The sequence below is a fragment of the Trypanosoma cruzi genome, genomic scaffold, assembly GCF_000209065.1.
Source record: "Trypanosoma cruzi strain CL Brener 1047053517117 genomic scaffold, whole genome shotgun sequence".
Taxonomy (NCBI): Eukaryota; Euglenozoa; class Kinetoplastea; order Trypanosomatida; family Trypanosomatidae; genus Trypanosoma; species Trypanosoma cruzi.
In genome coordinates this window covers 138,112-151,079 of record NW_001849565.1, presented here as the reverse complement: position 1 = coordinate 151,079, position 12,968 = coordinate 138,112, and the positions used below count along the sequence as shown (strand labels likewise).

The 12,968-nt window shown below is 51.4% G+C and overlaps 3 protein-coding genes across 3 annotated transcripts, besides 10 other annotated features; all 3 read right to left on the bottom strand.

The window, feature by feature from the left end:
- Positions 1-11,490: part of a sequence feature (heterozygous, Esmeraldo-like haplotype) that runs on past the window's edge.
- Positions 9-57: a microsatellite.
- Positions 170-1,285, bottom strand: Tc00.1047053511423.60 (hypothetical protein, conserved; the record flags this gene model as incomplete). The annotated part of the gene is made up of 1 exon (XM_808387.1): positions 170-1,285. The coding sequence occupies one exon, from the start codon at positions 1,283-1,285 to the stop codon at positions 170-172; it is 1,116 nt and encodes a 371-aa protein (XP_813480.1).
- Positions 1,724-1,764: a microsatellite.
- Tc00.1047053511423.50 (hypothetical protein, conserved) lies at positions 2,023-4,854 on the bottom strand (the record flags this gene model as incomplete). The annotated part of the gene is made up of 1 exon (XM_808386.1): positions 2,023-4,854. The coding sequence occupies one exon, from the start codon at positions 4,852-4,854 to the stop codon at positions 2,023-2,025; it is 2,832 nt and encodes a 943-aa protein (XP_813479.1).
- Positions 4,957-4,980: a microsatellite.
- Positions 5,042-5,063: a microsatellite.
- Positions 6,038-6,059: a microsatellite.
- On the bottom strand, positions 6,171-7,607 carry Tc00.1047053511423.40 (hypothetical protein, conserved; the record flags this gene model as incomplete). Its single annotated transcript, XM_808385.1, has 1 exon — positions 6,171-7,607. The coding sequence occupies one exon, from the start codon at positions 7,605-7,607 to the stop codon at positions 6,171-6,173; it is 1,437 nt and encodes a 478-aa protein (XP_813478.1).
- Positions 7,633-12,188: a mobile genetic element.
- Positions 7,866-7,925: a mobile genetic element.
- Positions 11,491-12,288: a sequence feature (areas merged during assembly that could not be assigned to a particular haplotype. This can correspond to areas where the two haplotypes were merged or to regions with more than two copies in the genome that were merged during assembly.).
- Positions 12,289-12,968: a sequence feature (heterozygous, Esmeraldo-like haplotype).

Sequence of the window (12,968 nt, the reverse complement as noted above, 5' to 3'; positions counted from 1 at the left end):
TATAATAAACACACACACACACACACACACACACACACACACACACACAGACACACAAAATAGGAAATTCTCTTTTTTTTATGCGTTGCTGGGAGACATGCAGATTAACACCGAGCAAAGGAAAAGAAGAAATCATTGTAATAATTACTGTTATATTTATGAGATTCAATCATCGCTTCTTGTAAAGTGATGCCACCAACACTTCCCGCGGATCGTGCTTCACGCCACGATTTGCCTTAGCCTGATCTTCACGCTTAAGAAAATCATATGCCACAAAATATTTCTCCACGGTGTCGTAATAGTCCAAATAGAAACCAATACTCTCCACAAGTTCAGAAAACCATTTTGGATGTGGAACACGAGAACGCACTTCAATGATTTTTAAAAGACGCTTTGGCTTCAGCACACGGAAAGCCTCATAAAGGCATTCTACGTAGTCTGTTGACATGAGGCTGAGTGAAAAAATGCAAATGTCAACAGAATTGTTGTCCAAAGGCACATTGGTCGTATTGGCTACCGTCACATAATCATTCACTGCACAGAAGTCAAAGGAATGAACAGTGTACCCCTTGGGTCGCATCGCCTGGGCGATTTGCGCATCACCACACCCCATGTCTGCAATAACCCAGCTTGTGGGGATATATCCCGGCATACTTTTTGCCTTGTTTGCAAGAAAACGACCACGTCGGTCCCCCAAAAGTGCATCCACAACAAATTGAGTTGGTTTTAATGGCCATTGCTCAAGTTGCTGACGGTATCCATTGTGGTAATCTGCGTAAGTGGATGGGTCACGCAAGAGTTGACTAGCAAAGGCCACGGGGGAGTTATAAATTTGTTCATTTAACAAGCGAAATGTACTCGACGAGAGTTTTGTGCGAAAGTGTTCTAAGACGGCGTCATCGCCTTTTGCCTTCATGATTGCACGGCGTTGGGCAGCGCTACTGGCACCGCTGGATCGTTCGGCCGTGGCGTCACTATCGACTTTTTTCCCTCCTGGACCAGGGGCGTAAAGTGGGATGCGATTGGCCTTTTTGTAAGCCCGCTCCTCCAGTTTGTTTTTGAATGGGATGTGCTGGCGATCGTTTGCAAAGTCCCGACTGGCGTTCCCACCCGAATGTGACACAACGGGTCCTTTCAGGGTACTGCCATTGTGGCTCTTTTTCTTTGAATCCGTGCTAATCCTGTGCACTTTCTTCGGATGCCTCTCCGTGGAGGCGGCGGAGGTCTCTTTCTTCGCGGACCTCACGTGCTTTCCACCTTTGCGCCCTTTCGACCCACCAAACATGCGTCCTCCGAATGCCTCCTCCTCCTCCTCCTTCTTCGTGGGTGTTGCCCTTTATTGTTGCTAGCCGCTTCCCCCCCCGTCAACTGCACAGAAACGACACCTCAACACTTTACACTCCTCTCACCAAAACAGAAAGAAAAAAACATTTGAAAAAGGAGAACTGAAAAAACACGGACATGATGCTCGCAATGGAGTCCTTTGAACACCCACATGCCCACACACGCACTCCCTGACAAGCCCCCAATGCGGCAGATCATAGGCCATGCATACATTGTACAACACGCTGCTCCAATTGCACGCTAAACCTTAGTTTTGTCTATGGGGTGAGAAAATTCGCTGCCGACACACACATACGCACAAAATACAAAAAGAAGAGAGAGAATTGGTCAGTTCCCTCCTCCTCCTTCCCCTTTTGCCCTTCTTCTCGTTTAGCATGACAAATAAATAAATAAATATATAAATAAATATATATATATATATGACTGATACAAGAACAACAACAACGACAACAAAAAATGGCAACTACATTCAATGAGAGGTCATGTAATTTCCTTCATTATGAAATTATCCAATACTGCTTAAAAATAATGAATCTCAATGAGAGCTTATCAAACATAAATACTCTCAGCCATCATCTTATGTATGTACTCTCGTATGCACATATGCACCCCCCCCCCCCCCCCCGCAGGGAAAATTCCCACCTCCACCATCTCATTTTTACAGCTAACGGCTATTCATCAACTCAACAAGCCCTGATGGGTTGTACTGGAAACAAAGCGCTCATCATCGCCACCACGGTGCGATACAGAACGCACTACAGATGTACATTTTTCGAGGAATTCGTCGCGGTTGCATGTGATTTTCCGAAACACCTCCGCCGCAGATTGATGAAAATCACGAAGAATCTGTTCGTGCTGCAGAACCCTTTCGTCTATATTATCTAGCTGAGGTGGCCGAGATGAAGCAGGAAGCGTTGTTTGCGTGGCATCCCAGCGATTGCCAGTGTCTCCCGATGGGGGATCTACGGTCTCAATCACCTCACTTCGGCTACTACACAATGGTGAGCTTCGAGAGATATTAGAAATAGATCCTACAGAGTCCCATCCTGTTTGAGCCATTTTGGAGCTTTGTGGTGTCATGGCACTCCTTTCCCTTAAGCGCTCGTATGAGTGTGGGGGAAGCGGCAAAACTGCTTTTGGCACACGTTGATCTTTTGGTGTTGTTGTTTCAGAAACCTGTACAGTATAAGGCTCAGCCCCAAGAAAGCCCTTTCCTCCATCGTATGAAGGAGATGTGGAGGGCGGCGGAGCAGATGTTCGACTCAGAGAACGCGGGGCAAAGGGCGCGCGCTGCTGCTCCCGCCGAATCTCGCGTAGTGCGGCTTCCTTCGCCACCTTCGCCCTTTGTTTGTACCGATTAAATTGCTCCTCAAGGTGGGCTCGCTTGCTGCGCTCGTCTTCAAGTTGATTGCGTAGCCGCTGAATAGGCTCCGATGCCGTCGTGGCAAGCGCCTCTAACTTCGCGTCCTTCTCACGCAGCTGCCGTCTCAAGCTGGACAGCACACCTTCCGTCTGCTGCTGGTGTGCAGATGCCGCACGACGTGTACTGGAAAGGTCCTCCTGGTGCCGCAGCGCGCTTTGCTCCATTTTCAACAGCAGTTGCTTGCTGTGCGCCTGCTCCTCTTTCAGCTGGTCACTTAAACCCTCCACCTCGCGTTCCAGACGCACCGTGCGGTCTTCTGCATGACGTAAGGCCTGTTGCAGCGCTTCAACTTCACGACAATATTTTTGCTCTTCCTCTTGCAGTTGTTGTGTGATGCCCTCCACAATTTTTTGATGCCCTGCACGTTCCTCACGCATTTCGTGTTCCTTCCGTGCAATCTGAAGGCGGAGTTGCTCCAGCTCCTGCTGCAGGAATTCCAGACGCTCGGTCAACTGTTTTTTCTCCTCCTGCACGGAAGTCAATTTTAATGCCAATTCCTCTTGTTGTTCCTTCTGCTGCCGGCGCTGTTCCTTCAGCGCGTGGTACTTTCGCTCCACCTTCTCCAGTGCAGTTAATTTTTCGGTTGCCTCGCCAATCAGATCCTGATAGCTCTTAGTGGTTAGATGGAACTCCGCTTCCAGCCGGCGAAGTTCCTCCCGTGAGCGCTGGTCCTGCTCCCGCAGCTGTAATTCCAAACGGCTCACCAAATCCAACGCATCCTTCTCACGCATCGTCATCATTTTCTCACGCTTCCTGCTCTCCACCAAGTCTCCTTTGCGCTTCGCCAATTCTTCTTCCAGCTCGGCCAGCCGCTTTCGTGTACCCGTCAAAGACTCACGTAGATCTGCCAATTGCCTCTTCTTTGCGTCCACATCGCCCTGCAAAGATTGGCGCTGGGAAGTGGCAGCCTCCAACTCTACTTTTAGTTTCTCAATAGCCTTCTCCCTTTCTTCCACTGTCTTTCGCGCTTCATCTGCCTGCAAACGCTCTTCCTCAACTGCGACCTGAAGCAACTTCTGCTTCACGTTAAAGGATGCCTGAAGTTGCGTCGTGACCTCCTCTTCAGATTTCTGCCGCGCCTCCAAGGACTCGTGACGAAGCCGGGAAAGTTCCCGATTGTGCTCCATGCGGATACGCGAAAGCTCCTCACGGTGGGATGCTTCCTGTTCCGCCAACTGGCGCCGCAAACGTTCCAAAGCCGCACTCGTTTGTGTCGATATGAATGCATGAGCGTCGTGCTGTCGTCTTGTCTCTGTGGCCTCCAGTGACAGCGAGGTTTCATGCGGGAGATTCGCTACCGGCCCTCTTTGCTCTGTGTGCGTGTTTTCGTATGGTGCGGCAGAAGCCTCAGTGCCCGCTGGTGTTGGGGTATTCGTATTATTTGCCGCCGCACCGGAGAGAAGAGATCTAAAGGTGTCTTTCCACCGTTGGCCAATCTGAGAGGCATTATTATCCTCCGTACAGGTGGTAGAAGTGTTCACGGTGCCTTTTACCGAGACATTTTGGCCGCTTCTTGCTGCTCCTTGCGTCGAATGGGCTAAAAGCGTACGAGATGGGGCATCCGATGACAGCGTCGTATTAGTTGTGGAGGTGCCAGAACGCCCATCCGCAGCAACGCCCATCGATAACGTCTGCACACGACTCCACGGCCACCGCCGCGCCCCGTTTGTCCCGCTGCTCTCCGCACTCGTGTCTTTATTATTCGGTTCACGGCGGTGTTGTTGAAACGGCCTCCCGTTTTCACTTTGATGACAGTAATGTGGCGGCCTGTCCTCGTGTACCGCTGCTGTCGTTGTGCGTGGCAACAAGGATGATGATAATCCGGCTGCCCTCTTTTTTCCCATGACAGGCGGAACGGCTGCGCCACCGCCTGCTCGTGCCGTCCCGGCCAATTCCTCTGTGTGTTGCACGCCACGTGCGCTTGCGCGTCCATCATCTACAAACGCCTTCCGCTCTCTCGACTCACCCAAAGTTTCCCTGCGCCGCGTCGTTTCGTACAGACGCTGCACCCCTCGTGTTGTGTGATCAATCAGCTCAAGAAGATCGCTCGGAAGATCCTTCTCGTACGAGGAAAGTGAGGCTTTCATCGTCTAAACGCCAACTCAAAGTAAAAAAGAGTGGCAGTCGCAAGGGAACCCAGCCAGTCCGCCGCGGTGCTGCCACTAGTCGTGCGACAAAAGGGAGAGGACAAAAAAAAAAAAAAAAAAAAAAAAGGAGAGGAAGACACCTCGTCCTTTTATGAGAACAGAAATCTACAAATGTACTGTCATTCGGTTTTTTTTTTTTTTTTTTTTTTAGATCCGAGAAACGTGCGTGCAAGAGATAAAAAAAGAGAAAGTAAATGAACCAAATATATAAAACAACAACTTTTTCACACCACTGCACCGCAGGCACAAGAAATAAATAGTTGCATCAACGTCAACGCCAGGAAATAAACAAACAAACAAAAGGCATACACCAATAAGGCAACAAAGTGAGGAAAAGAAAAAGAGAGAGTTGAGAACATTACAGTTCGACCACGTCCTCACTCCCCAACTGCAGTAGCTCTGACCACTCCGCAGGTGCAAGACGCCTCACCCTACATGTGCATTCACAAGGATGCCTTCTCACCTTCTGATATGTTTGCGGCATCTTGGGCGTGGTGCACAGATTCTCGTGATTGGGGAATAGTATGTCCTCCCCAACACATCCTCCACACGTAACGGAGCCACATGCCCGTTGAGTCCGAATACTTCCCAATTTTGTACCCGTCATTCCGTTTCGCTCCGCTGAAGCCGTTCTATGCGCCGCGCCACCGACAGGGGGACCTTGACGGAAAGGGTTCAAACGCCGTATAAGTTCCATGCGGATTTGGAGATGTTCTTCCCACAAGCCCACGTCTTCTAGAGAAGGATCATTAATGCCTGAAGCACATGAGTCACTGCTCGTCACTTCACTTCCTTCCCATGACGAAACAGTTTCCCAGACAACAGCAACTTGCTCCTTAGCAGTGTTCATCGTAGTCTTCCAAAGACTTGTGGCTTCACGAGGAACGCGGCGGTAGGCTCCGAGTGGTAGGAAAGACCCCTTCAGCCCTCCGCTCCCGGTGCTGTTCCCCCCGCGGCATTGCATTCCACAGAGAGGACTGGCCTTTCACCCTGTGACACTATCAGTCGCCGTCTCACCCCGTTTACTTCTGTACCTTAAAACAACAACAAAAAAGATTACTGTGCTCCATTCAAGAACCACACATGCACAAAACGAGAACGGGGAGAGCACACACACAGACATAAAAAAAAAAAAAAAAAAAAAACAACAACCCACAAGAGAAAAGAAAATGACGGGTGAATGCACGAAAGGGCTCTTCCTCCCTATTTAACAAGTATGCGTCAACGACAGACAAAAAAACACTCCAATCGGATGCTTAGCGGTCCTGCATCTCCCCGCCAAAGGGCACGGAGGCGTCGAAGCCAAAGTGAACCATGTGGCAATTCCGTAATTCACGGTTTCGGTTCCGTTTGCGACGAATCCTTCTTGCCACCTCCGCGGCATGCTGCTCCTGTAGCGTTTTCCTTACAACCCTCAATGCAGCCTCGTCCTTTTGGTGTGGAATCCACACGGTTCGTGAGGCGGCACCCATCGTCTCGCTATCAGGAATCGTAAGATCGCGTACCTTAAGAACCGCAGGGGAGGGATTTAACCACCACGCGAGCACCGTCCCCGCCAATTTTCTCCCTTCTCCCCTAAACTCCTCACCTTCTCCGCCCTGCCCCGCGATCCTACCATCCCACAATGCAGGGTCATGAATACAAATGTCATCGGGTACCGGGAGCGCAGGTAGCGTTTCTCTCCCAATCATCACACCCGGCATTGACGTAATCTCGTCAATGACTTCCACGGGAACAATCGTTTCCATTTCATCCACAAATACGGAGACTGCCACGTTTCCCTTGGCCTGGGCCCGTACGTCCATGAAACTCCTTTGAGTCCCACCTGATCTCCTGGACGCTTTCACGCGCACGTCAACAGGCAAGGCAACGCCCAAGTTTTTCCTGGGTTTACCTAGTGAGACTCTCAAAGCCGGGGCTTCAACAGAGATGGAAGAGTCATGACTCGGAGACAAAACCCGGTCGAATATCACCAAGACACGCTCGCCCACATGGAGGCAAGTAGGAATGCTGTTTTTACCTCGCACCGGTACCCCACGACGTGTGTACAACATTGACTGAGCCACCACACCAACGGGAAGTTCCAACTGCCCTGCTGTGCCATCCGTGCCCAGAACAGCATCAGCCTCATCATCGCAAAGAAACACGTTCAGCGATTCGCCCCTTTTAAAGGGGCTTCGAAGCCCTTTAACTAATCGGTACTCGTAAGCTTTCATGTAGTGATCTGGAAGGTAATAAAGCAGACCCCGTTGTTGGGACTCCTTTAGAAGCTTCTCCTGTAAGATTACTTGATTCGTGTGAAGAGCTACGCATCCTTCTCTATCTGGGACTTTAGCAGGAGACAGCAGCAACCTTTCAAGCTCCTCAAGACGATGCAACTCTGGCCGTCGGCAGACAAGAACAAGCTCCTTCTTTTTAGACCGCACATTCCTCACCGCTCTGTCATCCGTCAAACCTACATCCGGGACATCGACGTTGCGGTGGAACACTTCAATACACTGATTGCCGCAGCGTCCGGCTTCCATGTACTCTCGCCACGCCTCCGGAAAGCGTTGCAGCGAGGCTCCCCGTGGAATCAAAAAATCCAGCTGCGTCAGAGTGTACTCCACATTCGCATGTGACAACAGAAACTGAATAACTTCATAATGTTTTGAAATCTGGGCTGTGTTAAGAATTTCACCCAACTCACTCATCGTGGGTAGTTCACACAAGCCCCTCTTTTCCACCGCCGCTTTCTCGCTCACACACGCAAAAAGGGATATATTCACCTGGGCCGCTGGCCGAATCCTGAATTTATCACTAATAGAAAACAAACAAGATAGAAATAAAGAAGGGATAAATGGAATAAGAATGGATTCACCATATCCTCAATGTTTAACTCCAATTAAGTGCACAAATATATACATCATCCGATAGCAACAATCGTGGCCGCTCGCTCTATTCGGATATGATACATATATATATTGCGAGTTGGCAGACTTTGGGGTCCACCAACCACAAGACCCCGCCGCTCCCCTTCGCAATTTCCACCCCTTCGCCAAGCCCTGAAGCGTAAACACACGACCGCGTGATATGCCGTCTGCGGGGTTGTCTGCAGACCGTACGTATGCAAAGGATGCATGTATTCCGCGTAAGTCCAAAAACCTATATATCCGTTGCAGCTCCCACGTCATGGCGTGCGATTTCGAGCTGCCTTTATTCGCCGCTCCTTGCAGCGAATTATTGCCCACCCAAACGTCCATGGTGGATGGCAAGATGGCGGAAAAGGCCGATAAGGCTAAGCGTACCGCGCGTGCCTCGGCCTGCATGATAAGAAAAGGCTTCTTCTCCCATTTTCCTCCGGCAATTTTAACGTCGCCGGAGTCTGGAATGAAAACGGCCCTCATCCATGGAGCGATGCATCCGTGATGATGGCGGCCGATGCCTTTTCCGTGGGCTTAGATGATTCGCCGACGATTATTCTCGATGATGTGTCGTAATCTCTCGCCCAAACCAACCGCTGACGGCGGAAGGTTCGCCGGGGATGTCTTCAGCACAATCCCCGGTTAAGTGCGGACAATCGTCGTCGCACTGCTTTGATGAAAAAGTAGTGGTCGCATAAATGCGTGCCCAAAATGGCAGCCGCGTACAAAAAGCGGGACGCCACAAACTCCATTCCGCGATGGTTAAAGAATTGAGCGTCGGCATGGCGCATAAAGACCGGACAAACTTGTCACTCAGGGATACCGTCTGGTGAGCATGATCAAACTGCACCCCCAGGAAGGTGTACTGCGTAGCGCCCGATTCGCGATCCTCCCCCATGGATGCGTGACAACTGTCCGCATTACGAAGTACTTGGGCTTCCCACAATGTCGCATCGCTTCTCGACACTGCAATGCGTATATCATCGATCCAAACGTCGACACGCACCAATGGAGGTGCAGCCCGGAGACGGCGAACCACCGTCATCACCCCGCAATTGCTGAAGTAATAATAATCTGGAGAATTTCTGGGCTGGCCTTGTATCCCATTGGGAGCCGTGTCAGCTCCACCAGCGTGCCGTTCTCCACGCGGCATCTCTTTCGATCCCAAGTCTCCCGCGGTAAAGAGACTTGAAAAAAGGATGCCTTTAAGTCCAGGCAGGAAGCGGCCTCAGCCATCACAGGCGGCAAATAATGGGAAATATGTAAAAGAGGAACATTCGCCTCATAAGGGTCGTCGCTCTTCTTGTCGCGTGACCACGCGATCCATCGTCGTCGTAAACCGGTGGTTTTCTCCTCCACAACCGAGAAGGGTATTATCCATCCGCCTGTTATTGTGGACAAAGCGTCCTCGATTATTCCCGCTGTTCGTAACAAACGCGCATCAGCGGTTGGAATCCTCCGTGAGCCTTCGCGCGCTTTACCGGAGGAAGACGGAGGGAAAGGGGACCGCCCGACGAGTCCCCAAACTTGCATGAGCCTCTCCAAGGTAGCCGGGTTCAACCGGCCATTGATCCACTTTGGTATTCAATACGGGCACGTTGACTCGCTTTAACGGGATAGCGTGTTCATCTTGTAGAGTGGCCAGACACGTCCTTGTCGCGCGTCTCGTTATTGTAGCGGATTGAGGATGAAAATCATGCAAAAAACGCTCCTCTGCTTTCAACCACGGTTCCTGCCCTTCCGCAGTTTCTCCCTTCACATCAATGCGACCAGCGGCGACACCTGGGTCAGCATTGTGGTGCACTTCCCCAGATATCGAACAGTATTCTGGGGAAGTTCGAACGGTTTGACGTGCTTCGCCAACTGCGAGATCACGTGTGGATCCAAATTGTACGCCTCCACGGTTTGAGCAGCGTGCCGCTGCGCACCCTGTTTTGTGGAGTGCGCCGTGGCATTCCAAGGAACCAGAACTCGTTCGACTTTGGCAGTCGTCAGATTCGTGAGCTTTTCGTTTTCTTGAAGTGTCCTGCATAAGTTTATAGTGTCGAAGGCGTCCTGCCCTCGTATCCTCACGAACCGCGAGGCGCGGTGGGGATCCGCCCTCGCCGTCCTTGGCGCCACGGACCAATCCAAAATTAAGGTCCCGTTCGGCTCCAGTGTGGAATTTTTGGGAGTCAAGGACGCAATCTCGGACCAACGACTCGCCGTTATCCACGCAAGTCGTAAAACAACACGTTCCTTCCAATCGGTCCGGCTGCGAATAACTTGATTCATCTATTCCTCTGTCAAGGGGCGTGCCTGCTTCGTCTCCGAGCGCGCCGCAATCTTTTGTATCCCCAGAATCATCATGTCCAGCGGGGTTCGATTCATTTCCAACATAGACCGCAGCATCCTGGCGTACTGCAGTCAGGTCGATGGCGCTACATCGATTGCCATCAAAAGGCAGCGCAGCTCTCCTCGTTCATCGGCTGTTCGTGCGTGCGGCATAAGGTTGTGAATTGCCCCGCTAGAGACATTCTCTGCTCCCACGTTGACGGCGTCCACATTTATCGAGCCACCTCGTTCGCGCTCCTCATATAATTGGCCCAAAGCGGGGATGTCGGTGTTTCGTCCTACCACAATCGAGCGTCGTTTACGGATAAGCTCCATTGCCCTTCCCGACGATTGCGTGGGGCAATTTGTAATATCGGGTGGAGCGTCGGCGGCGCGGTGCGACGCCTGTGCGTAATAGCCGGGGGTGGCGGATTGGATGGGGCTGCCGTCGTCCGCCTTAATAAGCGGCGGGCAGCCCCTCGCCGTTTTTTTGACGTTCGTTTGTAGTTCGGGAAAACCCTTTTGGGACGCACGTTGCATGTAGAAGCGTAGTTTCCATAAATAAGGCAAAGTTGGCATAGCAGCGATCGTTGTTGTTGCGGTCGGGTTCCCCGTCGATCCATGAGAGGCCGAGCCACCCTCGCGAAGGTGTCATTCTTATAAAAAGCCGTATGAAAGCGGGCACGCAGCTTTTTGGGTCGGCACACTGGGATCGGATTTAATCATGATCTGCATCCAAAAGACCTGCAGTACAATCCTGCCCAATTCCATGAACTGCTTGTTGGGCTCCCGATACAACTGCAATGCGCACATCCACAAATTCAGAATGTCAAAGGCAATTTAGGCGTGAGCGTTCCCTTTCGTACCAGTAATCGTAAGCGCTCCGGAGTTCAAATAGGAATCCAAGTACGCCTTCATTTCAAATTCGCGGGACCCAAGTGTCGAAGTCAACCTGAAGGAAATCCAGATCCTCTTCATTTGAACCGAAAACTTCTTCTGAAAATGAGGATCGGAAGGGCGAAGTCACGGGGTGAGGGAGACGTGGCCGTCCCACAAATTGCCCAATAACGCATGAGTATTGACCCGCCGTCGCTCTCCCGTGAAAATGGCTCGGGGAATTGTGGATGCTGGCACGCCCTCGGCCATCAAACGCTCGTGGTGGGGTGGTGTCGTTGCGCCATCTTCGGACCCGTGCGCGGGTGCATCTGGCGGCCCTCTCCTGGAAGAGGGAACTCCTCACTGTCCGGGCGCGTCGCCGCTTCCAAGGCACTGATGCGTGCCTCTCGTTCCCGGAGTTTTGCCTGGAGTTGGGCAAGGGTTGTCTCCGAATGGCGTTCGCGCCCTGCAAGCGCCGATTCTCTTTGCGCAAGAAGACCGTCTGCCACCGCGGCGTTGGATGCACGCACTGAGAAGTATTTATCCTTTCCGTGCAGCTGAAAGTAAAGCTAAGCATTCCAATTCTACACGTCCGCGACGGCGTGGACAGAGTCCGAGTTTTATCTTTGCCTTTCCGCAATGATCAGCCCTTGTTAAACCCCCAACTCACGGGCTCTCTCCAAATGATGGGCAAGAGCAATTGAGTCTCAAAATTTGTTACTTGACACGCCCGGAGATCCCCAACGTGCCCCGTAAGGGTTGAATCCACCCAAAGCTTGTCAGTGTTTCCTGAAATCAATCGTAAGCCACTTATGGTAGGACTGACAGTCACCATAGATTCCAACTGTCCCTTTTCATCCATGTAGGTGAGTTGCACCTGTGTATCGCCATGCTGACGTAACAGATCTGCCATACAATTACCAGTGAGGCTCCATTCCGTTGCCGTGTAAAAGGAACCACCGCCATTTCTTTATATGAGCTTGCAGGAACCAGGCTTGGCTGTAAAAATAAAAGTAAAATAAGTAAACTCATATAGGCATTATTATTTCCCTGATTCCTAGAATCGCGGTCAACCAAAGAATCACAAAGTAAATGAAAAAGGTCGTAAAGACTTCGCTTCATCAAGATATATAAATATTAAATAGCCCGCTTGCCATGCGAACAATCTCTTTAAAAGCTTCTAACAAACCAAACACACGCACAAAAAAACTGGACCATATCAACCACCGCTCAAACAACAACAACAAAAAACAAATACAAGTTCCACACACGCACAAATACTCACAAATGCCGCAGCCAACAGTGAGGCGCGATACAGCATTGGCTCTCGGGCACTTCAATTGCGACGGTCCCGCGAGCGTCAAAGCGTGGCATCCCACTCAACAGGCCCTTTCGGGAGCAGCCGCAGAGAAGAGGGGAAAGGGTGGGAGCGAGGAAGCGCCGATCATGCGGATGCTCTTCTGCATCAGTTTGCGTGCACGCTGCACATGTCTGTGGAGGACAAGTACATCCAGTTTCTAATCACTGCGCAGCTGCAAGGCCAGCCCGCACGGCGGCGGGCAAAGGGAGGCAGGGGCAATACCTACAAGAAACGAGGGCGGAAACAAAAAGGGGGTGGGGTGCAGAGAGCAGGCAGTGAGAGCATCACGACAGTCGCACAACGACACCCTTAGCAGGCACATCCAAACCAGCCAACACAGAAGGAATAACGGCGAGTGAAGACGCAACCGGGGCAAAACCCACCCAACAGGCACAGCACGGGGAAGCCGGCAGCGGTCGCCCGTCACAACACACCCACGTCTGTCGCGATCGTGCGCTCTCCTCTCCCCGGGTCACACGGCACGGCATCCACAAACCAACGGCGACAAGAACCACAGCACCAACAGCGTTTCTCACAATTCCCCGTCCCTCGCGTCAATTCCACCCTCCCTCTGCTGTGCGGCAAAGCCTCCCACAGGGGAA